The sequence below is a fragment of the Lonchura striata genome, chromosome 11 (genome assembly GCF_050655825.1).
Source record: "Lonchura striata isolate lonStrDom1 chromosome 11, ASM5065582v1, whole genome shotgun sequence".
Classification (NCBI taxonomy): domain Eukaryota; kingdom Metazoa; phylum Chordata; class Aves; order Passeriformes; family Estrildidae; genus Lonchura; species Lonchura striata.
Window position 1 is genome coordinate 11,589,741 of NC_140713.1, and position 19,351 is coordinate 11,609,091.

Below are 19,351 nucleotides of genomic sequence, written 5' to 3' on the forward strand. Positions count from 1 at the left end.
AAGTAAGGATACTAGAATACAAAAGCTGAAGCAGCTGCAGACTTCCTATGAGTGAAAACTAAACATAAGGTCAAAATAATTATAACTTTTCCTTAGTTTTCTGTAATTGCAGCTCAGCACAGAAAAAAAAAAAAAGATTTTGGAAGCTGCCTGACCTAATAGGCTTTGCTGACTTTTCAAATGCTCTGAATCTGCCTGCCTTAAGGTTGCAGGTTCTTCTCACAACACTGAGGCCATGATTATTAAAACAAATTAAAAAAACAGTCACCAAGATGGCAATGAGGCATCTGAAAATGGGGCAGGGGCAGAAACCAGCCATCTAAGGGACATCCTTGATGCAGGAGCAGCTGTGATCACCCAAAGGGCTCCAGGATGAACCCACCCCCTCTGGCTGCAGTCTGTCCATCACACACACACCTTGGGGCCAGCTGCAGAGCCTGCAGCTCGCTGCCTTTCCCCAGCAGCACAGCACAGTGGGGACAGCCACACTTACCCCCCCAGCACCTCGTGACGACACACGGAGTAGCTCGTGGTCACCTCCGCCTGCTTGACGCTCACGATGCGGTGCTCAAAGGGAGCTGGAGGAGAGGGGCTGTCATCTGCAGGGGAGACAGGCTGCTCACTGACATGTCTGCACTCATCACTGCCCTCTTCCACCTCCTCACACCACGGATTTCACCCCACAGAATGTGAGGGGCTTTCCCTCCTAAATGCCTTTTACAGACAAGGAACACAGTCCCAGAACTGAGATCAGCATCCCACCTCCTGAACCTCCACTCTGGTTTTTTAATGGAGTTAACCCACTGGACACCTTTAGGAGAACAACATCTTCGTTTATGCATTAACAGAAAGGGCCACCAGAAATTACTACCCGAAAGTTTGAAAAAAATTACACATCTTTTGTTATGTGACAGCCAGAAAAACCAGCAGAAATACACAGCACTGAGGAATGAGGACAGTGATTGATAAAATCATGAGGCTCCTCTTAGCAGCAAGAATTTTGCAGACAATTTCCAAATTAAATCTAAAATTATTAGCATTACAACTACTAAGTTTAGTCTGTTTGTGGTAAGCTAAATTAGTTAACTGTGATCACTTAATATCCAAGGCTTTCTAGGGTAAAGCTTCATCAAACCCATTTTTTATGTCCCCCAGTAAAAGCAATTTTATAATTAATCTCCAGGTATCTCAGGCTGCAATTTAACATGTATTCAACTCATCTCCAGCCCCTGCTCAGCATGCCAGAGCAGTCAGGTCATCTGCCCATGTCTGTACATTCTGGAATGTACACACACATGTGCTGCCAGGAGAGAAACAAAGCATTCTCTGAGACAAAGCACCCAAGTGTTCCCTCAGGAACCAAGAGATCCATGGCCAATAACACAACAGGCCACAACAAGAAACATTTCCTGCAGTACTTTTCTGTGCTCAATTGCTAAAGTGTGCTTGGTTTGCACACTCTTATCTGAAGGGACAAATGCTTCATGTAAACAAAATGATTTTTTTCAAAATTCTCGCACTTCTCATCACACCTACACTTCATGCTATTTTATTTCAAATTATTTTTTCCCCAAAACACACTTTAAAAGGAAAGTTACTATTAAAAGAATCTGTGAATTGTTAGTCACATAGTCAAAGGTACTCAATACAAAATGCCCTTGAAGTGTAAGACATGGGTGTTCCACTGAGCACTGCTCCTGCTCTTATTGTCTACACAACAGGCAGGAATAGCACAAAATCCTCAACACACAAGTTTCAGGAGTAACTCTGAGCAACTTACCAATGATTTCTCCTAGAGTGGGAAGAGCTCTGCCAGCTGCCAGAGACTTGGTCTTCTCTGGTGCCACTCCTGTACACTGAGCATCGTGTCTGCTTCCCCCTGCAGTCTCAGATTCCCTCCTCTCAGACTTGGTATCTGTTGGGGATTTTTCTGCTTTTGCTGTTTCTTGATGAATTTTCACTTTTACCCCTGCATCTTTCACAGGCTCCTTTGCAGAGGTATTCTGTGAGGTTATGGGCTCGCATTTTAATTCTGATTTCTCTTCAGCTTTTTCACCTGGTTTGGGTTTGCTCAGGAATGGCTTTTGCTTCCCTGTTTGAGGTGCAAGTTCATTTTGCTTATTGTCCCCTTTAACTTCTGAATTTGGCTTGGAGCTGATGTTTTTAGGACCCTGTTGAAGTTTTAATTTGTCAGGCTTGACTCCTTTCAAGTCTGCTGATGTGGATTTCACTTTGGAACTTTTACCTCTGCTGTCACTTACATTTCCCTCCTTGGCCATCTCAATCTTTTCTTTCATGTCAGTCATATGTACACTGATGGATATCCTGGAGAGCAAACAGGAGACATTTGATATTGATGCAGGTGGCCAGCTGGATTTTGTAATTTTCAGGAAGAAAAATCTGTACTTTTCCGAACCTGAACACTTCTATAGTATGGATAAGACCTAACTGCACCAATCTTGCTGGGAACAACCCATGAACACTAAGGGGAGAGCTCCAAAAAGCATGCTGGTTCTTTCTCTGTGTCCTCATCTCTCTACATGTCTGCCCTTCTGCTGAACAAAATGCCTCACCCTGCAAAGAGTTAATCCCACATTTGAAAACTTACCCACTTTTTGCAATTATTATGGTTGGTCTAATAAAACATCATCATCTGGGCAGAGAGAGGATAGTGATTGCCTTCACAAATTACAGGCTGATTAGCTAAATGGCTGGCTGCTCATATGCCTCCACAAATCTGATGGTTTGTATCCTCTTTCAGCTGGCTGACCTGCACACTCAGCCATCTGTGTTTGGGTCTTCTGATGGATAGCATTCTTTCCACAGCCTTCTCTTAAAAATCAAACTTTGACAAACTCTCTCACTCCATCAGTACTATTTTCCTTGGCATTTTAACTACTGGAAAAGTTTAATGATTTTTTCCCTCTTGTGCTGCCTAAAAAGAATACAGGTTAGAACCAATTCTCTGTGCTCCTAAACTCCATTAAAGATATTTGAGTGATAATGTTTGAGTCAACTGTTACAGCTCCAACTGTCACGAGCAGTCTGATTTTAGTGAGGCTGAACTGAAACTTGTGAAGCTGTAAAGCAGATTTTATACAATGGCAAATGATGTCTGGGAGAGAACACACCTCATTTTCACAAAGATAATTGCCTCTTTTGGTGGAGCAACCTCATTACAAAAGATGTTACAGAAGAAAATGTTTCTGCTTTTGTAAAACAAGAGTCTGAAATGTCTCATTTTTCTGCACTTTAACACCCTGGTGCTGTGCTGGATCTAAGCTGCTCTGGTGTGAGCTGTGAGAGCAGCTGAAACCAGCTCTGAGTAAACACTTCCTCTGCTATCTAGACAAGCCTGAACACAGTGGGACTCTCGGGCATTTCTCCAAACTGGGGAACACAATGTTCCTCTGATGCCTCTGTGTGGGTTTACAAACTTCATTAAAAGTCACATCCATTTTAGAGAGGTGTTTACCACCCTCATGTGACTTCACACTCCAAACCATGACAATGCCCTGGGCTGCAACTGCCTGTGGGCTTTACTCCAGCTTCTGCCTTCCACTTACCTGCTGGCCTCCCTCATCCCCAAATCAAAATCTGGGGCTCAAACACCAAATTTGTACACATGAACAATGGAGAAATTCCCCACCCCAAGTCATACATACATTTGTGGGTGTGTATGGATGAGTGTCTGTCACCCCCACATAGACACATATAAACCACTTTACAGCCACCCACCCAGACAGAGAAGTACTGGCAGTTAAAATCTGCCACAGAAGTTCCATTCGTTTGGGTTTAGTTGGGAGGGGTTTTTTGGTTGTGGGTTTTGTTGTTTTCTGTTGTGTGGCCTTTTCAAATTTTAAATAAATGGGATTAAAATAAATACTAGATAAATAATCCAGAAGAAAATGGACTAGGAAACACCTATATGAGGAACATATTAGTCCGATAGAGAATAATACATGAACAATCTTTAGGTGACCAAAACACTGAAAACAACAAACACAAGTTCTTGTTTTGACATACACTAATAAATATCTCAAATTCTTTCATCCCCATAGCTATAGAAACCAAGGATCTGGGAGTGAGTGGTTTGAGTGAGTGGTTTATAACCACCTGAGCTCCTCTGTGTGGTCACCTTTCTATGTCAGCACACAGAAGTGCTGACGCCTCAAACCCCTCTGTCCATCTGAGCCCTGGGCTGCACAGAACTTTACACCTGTGCCTTCTGCCTTAACCCCTGTAAGGTCCCACCATGCAGGAACTGCCTCCTTTAATGGCCTGGCTTTGCTTTTCTCCCTTGTAACACCTAGAAAGGTTTCAGGTCCCACAGAAAGCCACCACAAGGCCATTACCTGGTATGTGTCACTTCACAGCCCGTGTCAGACACGGCCCGGGATGTGGAGGGCACAGCTTCCCGGGATGCTGCACCCAATGCTGGAGCTTTGTTTTCATTCTTCCCAGCTTTCTGATGAACAAGCTGCCTGTGGCACTCATCAAGGCCTGGGGCTCTGTCCACCTTCTGTGCTTTAGCAGGAGCATTTTGGTTGTCTGCATGATCTTGATGTACGAAGCGAAGACCATTGTGTTGATTCACAGCTTTGACATCGATGTCCTTTTGCTGTGGACAGCTCTTAGAGCTCTGTGTTTTGCCAGCACCTTCTACCCCTTGCTGCTGTGCTGTCCTGTCTTTAAGCTGGGGTTTGGAGTCAGCTTTGTGGGCTACAGCACTGGAAGTGTTCACCTTCTCACATGCTCCCTTGTTTTCATCCAGCTTTTTCACGCTTTTTGTCTCTGAATAAAATAATCCATTAATAAATAATCTTTGGCAAAAGTGATGGCAAAACAAAGGAGGAATAAAGCAACACACCTCTCAAAATAACCTACAGAGTTACACCTGAAAAGATAGCAAGAATTCCCCAAAAGGTTTAAAATCCTTACACCATCAGGCTCAAACTACTACTAATGCTCAGAGATTCACCTGTTCTGGTGCCTTTCCAGCAGTGCCACAGATTGGACTTGGATTCCTTAAAGGAAACAAAAAACCTGTAAGGCTCAAGTTCATCGTATCTAAAATCTGAAATCACTCTGTGGGCAAATATAACAGGTAGTTTAAGGCATTGCAGGTCCTGCAGGACCCTCCTGATCCCAATACAGCCTTCTCCCCAGTTAGAGGGGTAGAGACACATCCAGCAGGACTCTGAGGCACGGGACAGAGCCCACTTGCAGTTTCCACAAAAGGACTAAAAGGTTCTCCACTGCCTTCCCATGACAGTGGCTGTGGTTATTAACATTCAGCATGCCCAGATCACCAGCAGCCAAGGTTAGCTCACAACTCTGTGTAGCTTTTGAGTCAGAATTGTGACCATTTGCTTTGTTTTAGTCACTTCCAAAGCCATGAAGCTAAGAAGGGGACTGCCCATAAGGCAAGGGATTCACTGACAATTTGTGAAGACAGCAGCATGACAGGGCCTGCTCAACATCATGTTCACCCTGCTGCAACGCCACAGGCACTGACAGTGGATGCAACAGGGCAATGCCCTGACAGATGCACCCTAAATAGGAATCTGGCCCTGACACACCAGTGAAGCTTGCTGATCAAAAGAAGATATTCCAGTGTCAACACGTCCCTTTTTCAGAGAGGGGGAAGAGGGAGGGCTGCTTCAGAGGTATTAATGGAAAAGAACTTACTGGGTTTGCTATGTGATAGGGCCACTATCTTCACAGTATCTCCAAACAAGCTCTGCTCTCTGAATTCAGCTCACTGAAACCCAACTCAAAAAACCTCAGCTAAACAGAAGTGTTCCTTTTAATTTCTGTGTCTTTTAGCCTTTTGTAGTGCTTGATCCTGGGGATAAATAATCTTGTGAAGGTGGTGAGAACAATTCTACTTCAGTATACTGAGGGCAAAGTTACTGAATTACATCTAAGTAATTCAGGTAGTAGGAAACAGCAGGCTATTAATTTCCAGTTAGTCTGCTGCACATTCTGGAGTCAACGCTTGCAGCATGCCTGGAGTGATACATACCTTCCAGAGGCTTCTTGCTTTCAGTCTGGGTTCCTCTGTTACTAAGCACATGCTTAGGTTTTGCACCACTCTCCTCAGACTTATCTTTGGCCTAAAAATGACAGGGCAACACAGAAATTACAGTTACAGCTAACAGTGTCTATTTCCCACTAGGTTCAGACTCTGAAAAATGGACAGTTACACCTCTTCTGAATTATTAGTCAGTGCTGTGTTTACTTCCTTCCTCCAGTCTCTCCCTGCCTTTGCAGGCAGGCATCCTTTTAAAACAACATAACAGATTAATACATTAGCTCACTGCTTTCCAAAATTTTCACTTGTCGGGGTTTTTGCCTCCTGTCATCTTTACTCACATTGATAAAAAAAAGTATGACATGTGAAATATGAGACAGTAGAAAAAGAAATGATGCTGTATTTCTGTTGCTTTTTGGCTGGTGACAGAACAAAAAACAATGTTTCTAAATATATTTGTCAAAACATATTTGTCTAATTATTTGACCCAATAAGAGGTGATACCAAAAAATAATGTCTAGTTTTATATCAACTCTTGTGCATGTACTTGACATTTCACATGTCACATTTAGAATGATTAAAAACAGAAGCAGATTTTTATCTTTAAGCAGTGCTTCTCTCCCAATTACTTGGAGAGGAGGGATATTTTGTAGCAGGACCACTAAACACTTCACACAGCAATACATGTGAAATCAAATTACAACTGACTTCTATGTAGCAAAAAGCATTACACAAAATTAGGAAAAGGCATAATATTTCCTGTGGCTGGTGTACAGTTAAAAATCTAGTGATGATCTAGCCTCCTATCCTGATTTGTACAAGCAAATAAGCAACACAAAGTATTTCTGCAGGTAACTGATTAGAAGACAGCTGCACATCAGCCCTTCACCTGTTAGTAAAAGCAGTTAAGGATTTCATGCACCAGCCCTACAGATTGAACAGAGCCTCCCCACCTCCCCATTCCAAAAAAATCAAGGCACCCAAAGAGTAAAAGTAGGAAAAAATCATTACCCTTTTTATTACAGCTCTAAGCAAACCTGCAACAATGACCAGGGTGAACATTATTCTGGCACAATCCTACATGCAAAGAAAGCCTTGGGTAAGTGACAGTTTAATGCTGGTGTTTTTAAGTAAGAAGTTAGAGGTTTGGAACCTAGGAAGCTCAATAGTTTTTTGTTAACTCCAACCTCACAAAACTTCTTCCATAAGCATTCCCAAGGCATGCCTGGAATGCTGCCACAAACAGCTTCACCCAGAAATGCAAACACGACCTCCCCGCTCCCAGCCCAGCCCCTGATAAGCAGAGCTCTGGTACAAAGAGCAAAGGCTGGAAAACAGGAGCAAGCAGGCAGCAAGTTCTTTTTCTGTGCTCCCCCTGCAACTGTGCAGCTCTTTGGACATGTCTGAGCTGCTGGCACACAACAGGCTGCAAAAACCAGACCAAGTCAGGCCCTGGCTCAGCACAAGGTAATTGGTTCACCTGTGCTTTGCTCCACGTTTCCCAGCCAGGTCACGTACACACAATCTAACTCGAGCCTAGTTCAGGTATCACTCAGCAGTCTGTGATCAAAGCACAGACTTAAGGTCTTATAACTGACCTCATGCTCCAATTTCAAAAAGTGTTCATGACCAGAGACAAAATAGGGGGACAATGATGGTCGTATTGCAAAACTGGAGTTTGCCATAAAGGTGCTCACCCACTACACCCTGACTGTTCTCCAACCAAGGCACGTGTTAGAGCCTGGGACACAGAACTCCACCCCCTCCCACTCCACCAGGCTGTCACCAGCAAGTCATTTCACCTCAATCTCTATCCACCTATCCACAAAATCAAGCAAAGGACAGTATCTGTCTCCAGGCATTTTGCAGCGAGTGCAGGCAGTGACTGCAATAACACAGCTTTACAAAAAACACATCAGAATTTCCCATTTCTCCAAAAACCTGTAGAACTGAAGCTGGAACTGCAAGTATGAGCTTTATCTCTATTCAGATTTAAGGTTGATAACTAATGCATTATTTATTGTTCTCAACACTAATGGAAGCACTTAATAAACTCCTCTGTCTCCTAACAGCCCAACTCACTTGTCAGCCTCTGGCACTTAAGAAAGGGAGACCAGGAGAGCACTGAAAGCTTGGAAAGGTACATTGCCATCAAGCATTGCCCTGTTCTTCTAATGGGTTAGATGTATCTTCCCATCAAAGGATTTTACAGCTTTGGTGGAAAATTCCAATGGACATTTTCATTTGAGCTAAATTCTCCTTACTGTAATCACATATCGACATACATGGAGATTTGTAATGAATAAACATATTCCAGCTCTTGCAGTTTTCCTCTCTTTCATTCCCATGGTGGGGTAGAAGCCACAGTGAAAAACAGAAACTCCCATTACCTAGAACTAATTCCAGATGTCTGTCACTGTTAAAAAACAAGGTTGATCTACTTTAAAACACCGTATCAGCTAAGTACTGGTCTTGCCTATTCCTCACTCACTGTCCACAATAATTAAGAAATGCTTGGGAACTGAAGTCTGGGAACTTGCAAACACAAGAACTACTTGATTTCAGGAGTAAATGATGTTGATGGAGTTGATGAAGTCACAGCTGCATCACAAAAACGTAGCTGAAGACAGCTAAGATGTCTAAGGATGTGTAAATCTGCTCAGTAACATGACCATAACTCAGCACAGGTCTCAGGAACTGGTGCTGTGTGAACAAACAAGGAAAGAGAAGCTTCTCTCAAACAAACCCCAAAAGCTTCTAGTATGCTACTCATACTTTTCACTAGGGCCTCAATTTAGTCACTGATTTGGGTGACATTGCTGAGCCTTGAGCACTGGTAGAAACTGAATTTTCCTTTCCAGTAGCAATTTCCTTCTCACAGCCATTACAGGATTGCCCAGCACCCTTCAGAAACCTCAGACACTGTTTTGAGCTTGCTCCCTGCCTTAAGAGTCTTGCAATTCAAAGTTCCCAGCAGTAACCTGTACCAGCAATACAGAAAGGAAAACTTGAATTCAACATAATGCAAGAGATTGACAGGAGAGCCTAAAGACCTGTTATGTCATAAAGTGAAATGAAGAACAGTAAAACTAAACCAACCTCAACAGGGATTTCCAGCAGACTCCCCTTCTTCCAGGGCACAATGCCCTTAAGAATGAAATCCACAACTTTAGAATTTTTTAATACTTCTCCCACAAATGTAATAACTTTATCCAGTGTATCAACCCTTTTCTCTATCTTTGCCAGCCTCTCCTTATGCTTGGAGGCATCTAGCTGGGCAGCTCTCATCAAATTCAAGACTTCTGAGCACATGCTCTGCACGTCAGCCTGGGCAGCGCTCTCCGGTTCCTTCGGGCCTTTCTGCAATGCCTCTGTGTCAGCAGGAGCTGCTCGGGATACTGTCAGCTTGTTCATGCCATTTTCTACACCAGCAATGCCTCTGTCCACTCGCTGCAGTTTGCCTGTCAGGTCTTCTTGGAAATGCAACAGTTTGTCCACCTTTTCGTTCAAGAGATACAGTTTTTTGTCCACCGTACTTAAAGTGTTCACTTTTGCAGGCTGAAACTTTGTCAGGGCGTTTCCCTCTGCGAGGTCCAAGCTCCCTGCAGACATTGTGTCCAGACAGCAGGAAGTCAGACAGATTAGGCTGGCTTTGCATGAATCATAAATTAGAAAATGCGGCTCTGAAAGTTCATCTTCTTCAGCTATTCCTATACCAGACACGCTCACTTACTGGAGCCGCTAGAGCCTATAGTGAGATAGCTACTGCACAAAAGATTTATTTCCGTGTTATCTATTTCTTACTGTGTGCTTTCAATGATGGAGGCAATTTGGCACCAGACTGTGTTTTTTTGTGCATCCTTGACGTCACAAAACCATTTAAAATTCTTTCTTGAGTGGCTGTTGATAGGCAAGCATCTTAACAATGGCCAATGCCTGCGCAGGCCTCTGGAGGGAGGGGGATTGTTTTCATGACCAATTTTAGTTCTGTGATAATGAAAAGGTGCTAGAACATTTCCCTTCATTAAACAGGAAAAAAAAAATAAAAATAAACTGTCTGGCCTTGTGCTGAAGCTTGGAAGAATTCAGCTCTGTAGCACAGATGCAGAACACCCAGCATAGATACAGGGTGCTCTTTCAGTTGGCTGGTACTTAAATTTAAAAATAGAATACAATGACAATGACCTGAAATACCTATCTAGCACCAGCATGTCTTTGTCAACTGAAACTTCTAAAATTAAATCTTTCTCCCAGGTTATAAAAAAGAACCAAGTAAAAAAAAATTATCATAACAAAGACACAGCACAGAATTAGTCTATTAGCAATTAAATTATTAAATTACAAATCTTAAAGGATTTGTTATTGACTTGATTTTCACTTCTGAATCACAGCATATCTAATATACAAATTGCAGTCACAGAGAACAGAAAAAGTCACTTCACACTGCACAGGCTCCACTGCCACAGCTCTGAATGCTTTAGAAACATTAATGAATGTACCCTTACAATACCACACAGAAGGGGAGTCAGTTCTTTGCCACAGAGGATGAACTGTGGCATCAGGAGAGAGCACTTTGTCCCACACCAGCTGTGACACTGTCACACTGATGAGCATAGAGCAGGGAGGAGGAACAATGGAACCACAGCAAAGCCTTTGGGATACCCAGCACCCCTCAGCCTCCAGTCCCTTCCTCATTTTTTTGTAAAGGGCATATGGAAAGAAAATGTCACTCAAAGTGAATTTCCTGTATGACATAGGACATTCTAGACATTAAAACCCTTCCCTCAGAGTAGCAGCAGCATTAAAGTTACCCTCTCAAGACAATGTTTAATCCTTGCCACTTCTGTAAGATGAGAATTTTTATTTACAGTTAAAAAAAAATTTGACCATATAATTATATGGCCATCATATAATTATAGCCACCCTGGGGTTCTGTGACGTTTAGAGGCAAATAATCAGCTTTACCAAACACAGCCAAAGCTGTGAGACTTGGACTGTTCATCACCTTCACAGAAGAGTTTGAATACCAAGCAATGACCTTAGAAGAAAACCTAGCACTTAGTCACTTCTCCTGACCAAAAAGGTATTTTAAAGTGACTGGTGTTTTCACAGTGGTCTGGGATAGACTGGTGTAAGTTTTGTGATATCCCATATAACAGAGTAAAATATACAGCTCTGTCTTGAAGGTGTAGGACATGGGCAATAAATGCCTTGCAACTCTACTACTGCAGTTAAAGAATCAAGAGTTTTTAGCCAAATGACTCCAAGGAATTCTTTCATGCTTGATGACAAAAAATAAAAACAACCAACATAATTCACTAAATCAAGAGTACCTGCTGAATGCTGTCCTGTTAGGTACAAGAAGGAAGTGGTAGAGTCATTAGAGTGTTGTATTTAAAGTCAGACAACTTGCAGCAAATACTTCAACAAGGAAGCTCGGCCACAGAAAGCCATCCCCAGCTGCACACACAGAACTGAAGCTACTCCAGGCACAGCACAGGCCAGGAAACAATGCAAGTACAACCAGGAGCACAACTGGCTGTGCCTGGGGCCAAACAGGAGTCCTGCAAAACCTTGAACTGTTTAGTTATTTAACAACTGAGAGAAAAAGCGTGATTGCTGCCCAGTTGTTACTATCTAGTGCCATTATTCATGTAATTGCTGATTTAATCCTCCTCACGTACAATGGACTGTGATAAATGCTGTGTAAATCAAAAAGTGGGGCTCAAAAAAAAAAAAAAAAAATCCCATCCCTTTCTCCTCTGGATTCAGCCACATGCTCTGTGTATTTCAGCCACATGGAATTTCACCACCCAACTGCTCACACAGAGCACAGAGATGTTTGAAATAATGCTCTACAGAGAATTCTTGCTAAAAATATGCAGCAAATATTCCTTGCCATTGTTGTCTGAGGAACAGGGCAGGTACAGCCATAACTGCCTCCTACTCTGATACAGTTGTTTGACTTATTATACTACTTACATCAAACTGTCCATCCATAAACAACTGCAAAGTTACAGCTGGGATGAAGGATATGGAGGGAAACCTCATTTGCACCAAAGTAAAAAAGTTTTAAACATGTGTAACAAAGTTAAGGTCAGCTATTCTTTATTCTTTCCATTTTCTCCTCCACTCCCTCCCCTTTTGCACTGCTGACAAACACACAACCATAAAAAATGGCTCTGGCAAGTCTAATAGCTTGTCTTGCCTTCAGGATGATAATATGCTCAAATACTGGCAAAAACCCTTTTATTCCTTTTGCTTTGAATTACAAAAGCAGACAATTGTTCAGAACATTGGTTCAGTGCCCAGTGTTCAGATCATGCTTGAGCAGCCTGCAGAGAGTATTTATTTCCATTGCTAGTCCCAAGTCTTTCAACAGTTACCAAAAAATAAGGGAAAAATCCTAAAATGCCTGACGCCACAAAAAGCACAGCTGTTGTGACAAGTGCCACAGCCTCTCAAAGTCACTTTTGCTTTGTGAGGTGCTGTTGCTTACAAGGACATTTTGCATTTAGATACCACAACACAGGGTGCTTCATCTTCAGCCCCCAAATTTACAGAGTGCTGTAGGAACAACAGATACCAGGGGATGCTGCAGCACTCCTGCAGAGAGCACAGTCATGTCCAGTCACCCCTGCTGCCATTGCCAAAACTGGTGACCCACAAGACTCCAACATTGTCTGGACATAACTTGAACACACTTTCTGATGACAATTGGTCTCCAATTTCTTCCAGGTAACAAAAAATGAGCACTGGGATCTGGAGAGTGCAGGATTCCTCTGTCTGCTGGACTGAAATGAACTTTCCTGATCCCTTTAAAACACCTCCAAGGTATCAGGTATCTCAGGAATGCAGAGAAAAGGAACATGCATCCTGGAGAAACACAGCTACAAGTGACCTTGAACCAGTGATGCCAAAGAGAATTCTATTCTCAAGGGGGAGAAGAGTTTATTCCTCTTTGGCTCACACCTCTCACACACTCCCAGCTGGAGAGAGAGATGTCAGAAAACAAGAGAAAAATTCAGATTCAACACAGAAAATCTATCACATGGCAGTTTAGTTTACAATTCCTCCTTGCGAGGTCTGACCCAAAGGAAGGAAAAAATCCTCAATAACAGAGTGAATAGAAAACAAAATATTAAAATCTACACCATGTGCTGAAGCGAAACCAGAGACTTATACTCCAAATGAGAAATGTCACAGAGGTTAAAACCAGCTGCTCAAACAGATCATCTCATTAGATTGTTGTATTGCTTCCAACAACATTGTAAAACTGGAGATGGCTGACAATACATAAGAAAATGAAAAAATAACTTTTTATATGGCCTATAAAAAGCCAAAGCTAAATATAGAACTTAAAGGCTTTGGGAAAAGTTTGCAGTGCAATGGAGTTCCAAGGAGATGGAGAATGCAATGTGGCAAAACATCAGGAGATTACAAACGGAAAAACCAAAGCAAATAAGCTCAAAGCAGTCTGGCTACATCTGATAAACACTGCTCAGGCAAGAAAAAAAAGTAAATTTTTTTACAAATATTTTTTACATATTTAGAAACCAGATGTCAGCTTTTTCAAGTTATAATGGAAATCTACTTAATCTACATCTAATTGCTGCAGCTCATTAACATACATTTCCTACTTTTCTCTCCATCAAATTAAATGGTAACCTTTTTAGGGTACCTAAATTTTTGAAATACTAAACCTAGTTTCTCATGAACAGCACAAAAGGTGATTTTATTATGTCCACAGGGTAATGCTGCAGCAACAGACCAATTCTAACAACAGCAAACACAACAGAGATATTGGCTCTAATTCAGAGGAATAACTTCCAAAGGCAAGATGTGCCATACAGCCTGGATAAATCCACCTAGCTTTCCTGCTGGGACCAGATCACTCTGGGAACTGGACCACACCTGCTTTAGAACCTAAGAACCCCACAGTTAATGCATCAGTCATGCCCTGCTGGTTGAAATCCACCTGCCCAGTAAAAGGATCTATGGAACACTGTTGGTACGCCCAAGTGACCCTGGCAAGGACAACTCAATATTGCCACTGTCACAACATACCTCTGGTGCCAGGTACACCCAACAATCACTGTGGAAACTTGGGGTTTCCATGTCTTTAATGAGAGAAAAATGCTAACACGGTCAATTAGGAAATACCCTTGCAAGTCCTGACTTCCTTCCCCACTTCCATTTCATTATTTTCCAGACAACTGAATCTAAGGATGTCTCCAGGCAGCAGCAGGGCTAAGGATAGGTTACTGAGCCTGATATCATGTGCACTATTGTAATGCATCTCACTCAGGCAGCTGACAGCAGAGAGCTGAACAGATCAATTATGACATTTCATCTACATCAAAGTGATGAGATTTCTAGATAACACTGTTTACCATTTGCCCACAGTCCTTGCAGCAGGTTACTCTGCCTCTCAGGATGCCAACAGGGCACCTGCTGTCTATCCACATTCACTCACTTGACCCCAGAGCTTATTCCTCACCACCAAGTCTGTTACTCATAGAAACTACATTTAAAAGCTTTTTACTTGAAATTTTCATCCTTTCAATTTACTTTCTTTTACAGCAGCTATTAAACTATTTAACTAACTTGGAGCAGGGGAGTGCTAACTGAGAATGTTTCCTCAGTGTGGTGGTAAGGATTCACCCTCCCACTCCTCCACACCCTCCAACAAAGACCTCTCCTCTGGAAACTGAACAAAGAAGTCATGTTGTTCCTGCTTCCCCTGAATTTCAGTGGGTTTATATCTAATGTAGTCAGTTCCTCATAAAGCCTGCTGATTTTAAGGGTCAGCCACAAAAGCTTCTCTCAGATTCAAGAAGCCTCTCACATTTAAGATGCTCTCTCAGTACCACAGGGAGCTCAGCAGAGAGCCCTGAGGCCCTCTTGACACCTGCCAAAAGCTCTTGTGTCAATGGCAGTTTGCTCAGGTACAAGAATTCTGTGTCAGTGGGGATCTGCCACAACAGGAGAGTGGCCCTGGCTGTGCAGGAATGCCAACAGGAATAAAACCAGGAAAAGCAAATTCTCCTCACTGAAGTGATGAGATAGGGCTCTTAGGATACACACACAGGGAACAGACCTGTTGCATAAGAGTTATTTCTAGACAGTCAACTTTTCTGAAAAACAAACTTACATAATCCAGAGTTTGCTCCAAAACACATTAAAACCAGCACAATTGTTCTTGCTGACTTGAAATTTGAGTGGCTTCAAATCAAATCCCTCAGAAAAGCCTGTACTTTGCTTTTGTTTGAGAAGATACAAATCCCCTAACTGCACTTGCTGCATTTCTGTTCCCTTCCTATTTCAGAAGATCTTTTTAATTTCAAGTCTGAAAAGATACAACAAAAATGCACACTCAGAATTGTACTATCTTGTTAACTTGTAACTATCATTTCCACCTTCACCTTTCTCACCACCATGACTGACAATTGTTGTAAGAATACATCATGCTATTTTCTTTGCTCCTCCACTTACATTCCCAAGGTTGAAAGGCAAGACCTCTGTGCTCCAGCCCCCCTTCATGGATCCTGACTGAGGTATGAGCACCTAGAGCACAATTTTACAGTGCAGTGGTTTAGGTGTTTGACAGGTAAAACACACTCAAATCATGCTGGATTGCACCAGAATTAAGAGACAGAAGTGTTCACAGGCAGCCTTGCAAGAGGCAGCCTCCAGCACCAGCCAACTGGACTCAGCATCCCTTGGCTACTGCCACACTCTCAGAAACTCCTCCCAGGTGGAGTTTACAGAAGCAGTTCCTGCCATCGTGTCAGGCCTTGTGGAAGCTGGGTCTCAGTCCCTGATTTGTTTCTCTCACCCACGTTCCCACCTGACAGCCCCCAGCTGTGGTACAACACACTGTACTCACTGCTCCTTGCTGATAATGCTCTTTACAGGAATTTAACAGTGGGGGGATTTTTTAGGAACTTTTTGACATTGGTATTTCTCACTAAAACCCAAACCACGTTAACAAAATTTTAGATCATTAATTTTAGAATTTATCTGCCCTATAATGAAGTCTGTTATGTGCTATATTCACCTGCTGACTTAGATCTCTGACACTTTGCTTTGACATCATTCACAAATACCATCACAAATACATTCACAAATAACCATCAGTTCAGGTTTAATAACCATCAGTCTTGACACAAACTGCTTTGAAAAGATTCAGAATAAAATAACTGGTTTACAAAAAGCAGTGGTTTTGCAAACTCTTCTGAGTAATCAAAGCTCACATAAAAGCCACTTGCTGTCCTTTAGGTGAATGTTTCAATGTCTGGCAAAAAGCAGAGAAATTGCTGCATCCATCTCAGCTGTGAAAAATATCTCCAGCTAAACTTACAAAAGTTGTTATCAGGCTGAGAGAAGTATACAGGAAACAAAAAAAAGAATGTGATCTACAGAAAAGCTTCCCTAAAGAAACATTATACCACATGCCAGTGGAATTGTAGAAAGCAACTAACAACAGGAATCAAGTTTTTCAGAGCAGGGAATGAGAAGGTAATTTTTTAACTTTATCTCTCTAAAAAGTTGGGTGTGAATTAGAAGCCTTGAATTAGGGCTCCAGTGGTATGATTAAGCAGAGTGATCCATCTGTCCATCAAGGACTAGTATCCCAGCACAGATATCCAGTAAGAACAGGATACATTTGGTACAGCCATTTCCACTCCCAAAACAGCAAGTACCCCCCAGTGCTTCTCTGCAGAGCTTCTATCAGGACTCAGGAAGTTTTGCTTCTGAACCACCTCGCCACCTTAAATCAGCAGTCAACAGACCCCAGAGCATTCATTTTCCTCAACCACACAGACATTTCTCTGCACTCATAAGAGGCTCCTGAATTAAAACAAATAAATCATTGATTGGAATTCTGCTGTTAGATCAGTGACAAATTAATCTCCAGCTGCATTGCAGAGACAGCTGTAGTGTAAACAGACACACTGATTATCAGTGCTGGACCACAAAAACAGCCCCAAGGCCTGGCACCACAAAGCCAAAATCACTCAGAGGAAAGCAAGCAAATAACAGAGCTGATAAAAGATCCAGGATATAAATGGTTTGGATTTCATATTAGCTGATACCAAGAGCACTTGTCACTAATGGGTAGCAGGGCAGTGCCAGCCAGAAATCCAGTAACAGTGCATCAAGATCTCCTCAGTGCAAGAAATTAGGAGAGGAGTTAAAACAGGGGGCTGGATGCTAGAAAATACTGCTGCCATGTTCTGCAGAGAGGTAAGCAAATTACAGCTGGCAAAAGTCCCTGCATAATATCCTGAAAATGGTGAAATATAGGGGTCTCATGTTCTTGTTCCACCACAAATTCTGACAAAGTTTGCATAAACTGAAGAGTGGATTCTGCACTGACCATAAAACAGATAAAAGTGCCCCAAAAGCAGTTCAGTGTCCCACAGCAATGACTGGCAGCTGCTTGCCAAGCCAAGCCATTCCTGCTGCCCATGGTGACAATTGCCTCACACGGTGGGATGACCCACAGCCATTTGGTAGCCTGTGCCGAAGTTTTCTGGACCTAAACCTGACAATTTTGCATAAAGCAAACCCAGAAACAAGCAGGTCAGTCAGTCATGAAATCTGTAGCAAACTATTTTCTTTTTGTAGCAAGACAGGTTAAGGAAGATGCAAATTAAGCTGTGCTGATTCCTAAAGGGGTGCTGAGAATTAACCAGAACCCTGAAGCTTCCCACACTGGGGATTTCAGCTGAAACTGGGAACAGGAACCCACCAAGAAAACATCCAGAACAGAGCTATTGATAGAAAAAGGGCATTTTTTTTTCAACTCTGTCCAGCCCCACACTGTATCTATCGTGCAATGACAGTGCTGGAAGGAATCAGGTCTCTGAAGGGAAGCATTCAGGACCTGAAATCAGAAGTATGCCTAAGATAGGTGGGCCAGAAAGCACATGGGCTGCTCAAGCCTAAACAACAAAACAAGGACACAAATGAGAGAGTGAAAGGTGAGCCACAAATATAGAAGACAACAGCAGGAGGACCTGTTAGCTCCTGCTATCTCAATTCAGCCACGGAGAAGGTGAAAACAAACCTGGTTTGTAATGTCAGAGACTATATATAGTTTACTACTTTAGTTTCTGGGATATGAACTGTCTGAAAGGATACTCAATAGAGTATATTTAGCCTGCAGACCACTATGGTGCAAAATTTAAATTGGAACACATGACATCTTCCTCTTGAGTTCCCACAAAACCTGGGTGGACAGTGTTAGCAACTGAGATGGTCAGAAATTCTTCAATCATGTATTTTTCTAAAAATCCCAATCCTTCAGAACGGTTTACCAATTCCAACCATTTATTTCAGTCTGTCTGCCTCTGTGAGCTCTCCACAGCAGTGTGCACACAGCCTGCCAAGAACCTGGACCCCAGGAGGGCTGTTTGGGTCCTGCAGTACATGGACTGCCCAGAGCTGCTCTGCTGAGGAGAGAGGAGTGACCCCCAGGTAAGCAGGAGCCTGAACTGCAGCTGCCAAGGTCTGATCTCCATCAGCAGCTCTGCAGTCCAAGCACCAACTCCACAAAACAGGAGACAACTGTTTAAAGAAATTAAAGGTAATTGTGCAAGAACACAAAGCTCAGGATGTGAACCAACAGCATCTGAGGAGGTCTAAATAACTCTACATAGGACTCAGAAAAATAACTCTGAGCAGCAAAAGCAGCAAGATGTTAGCCCCTCCAGAAAAACCCCAGAGTGGGACACATACCCCTAGTCACAAACTTGAATGAGCAGAGAAGCATCAAGATTAACTTATAGGAATGACTAGGTGACTTCGAGTATCTCATTAAGTGGCTGTGTCTTAAAAGAGGATAAAAAATAAACCGAGTCCAGCAAATCAGAAGAAAGACAGCAGCACCACTAAAGTTAAAAGGATTGATGTAGGTGAACATCAAAGCTCCAGAAAGGAAAAGCCTGAAGGAAGTACAGGTGCCTTGATCTTCAGGCACATGTCAGAATACTCCTGTCATTGCCTCTCCTAAGAGACCAATTAATTTCAGAGAAAAAAAATGTTTCATCTTATTGCTTGAGACTAACTCCCCCCTCCACTGTATCTCTGAGCAATAATAGATTTCCAATCTATCTGTAAAACATGCAGGGCACTGTTGCAGAGCTGCCTGGGGTTATGAGTCCTTCCAAAAGCCCAGACAGCTGAGCCAGCCCCTTGTTTGAGAGCAGCAGGCAGAGCCTCAGGAACTGCACCAGCAGACTCCAGCCCAGAAACACACAAAGAACAGATTCCTCCTGCAAGCACTGACATCAGGACTGTACTCAC

The 19,351-nt window shown here is 42.6% G+C and overlaps 1 protein-coding gene across 15 annotated transcripts in view; it reads right to left on the minus strand.

Annotated features, from left to right (window-relative positions):
- The window catches only part of MYLK3 (myosin light chain kinase 3), a 40,467-nt gene that overhangs the window by 9,828 nt on the left and 11,288 nt on the right, over positions 1-19,351 (minus strand). For 10 of the 15 annotated variants that reach the window (XM_085589542.1, XM_085589544.1, XM_085589539.1 and 7 more), the window contains 5 exons: positions 7,049-7,114; positions 6,029-6,119; positions 4,356-4,794; positions 1,781-2,325; positions 494-599 (listed from right to left, as the gene is read on the minus strand). In XM_085589542.1, coding sequence (XP_085445668.1) covers positions 494-599; positions 1,781-2,325; positions 4,356-4,794; positions 6,029-6,119; positions 7,049-7,114 — 1,247 coding nt within the window. Of the gene's footprint in view, positions 1-493; positions 600-1,780; positions 2,326-4,355; positions 4,795-6,028; positions 6,120-7,048; positions 7,115-7,224; positions 9,113-9,136; positions 19,346-19,351 lie in introns of those variants that run through there. The other 5 variants (XM_085589535.1, XM_077786312.2, XM_085589534.1 and 2 more) reach the window with 4 other exon arrangements.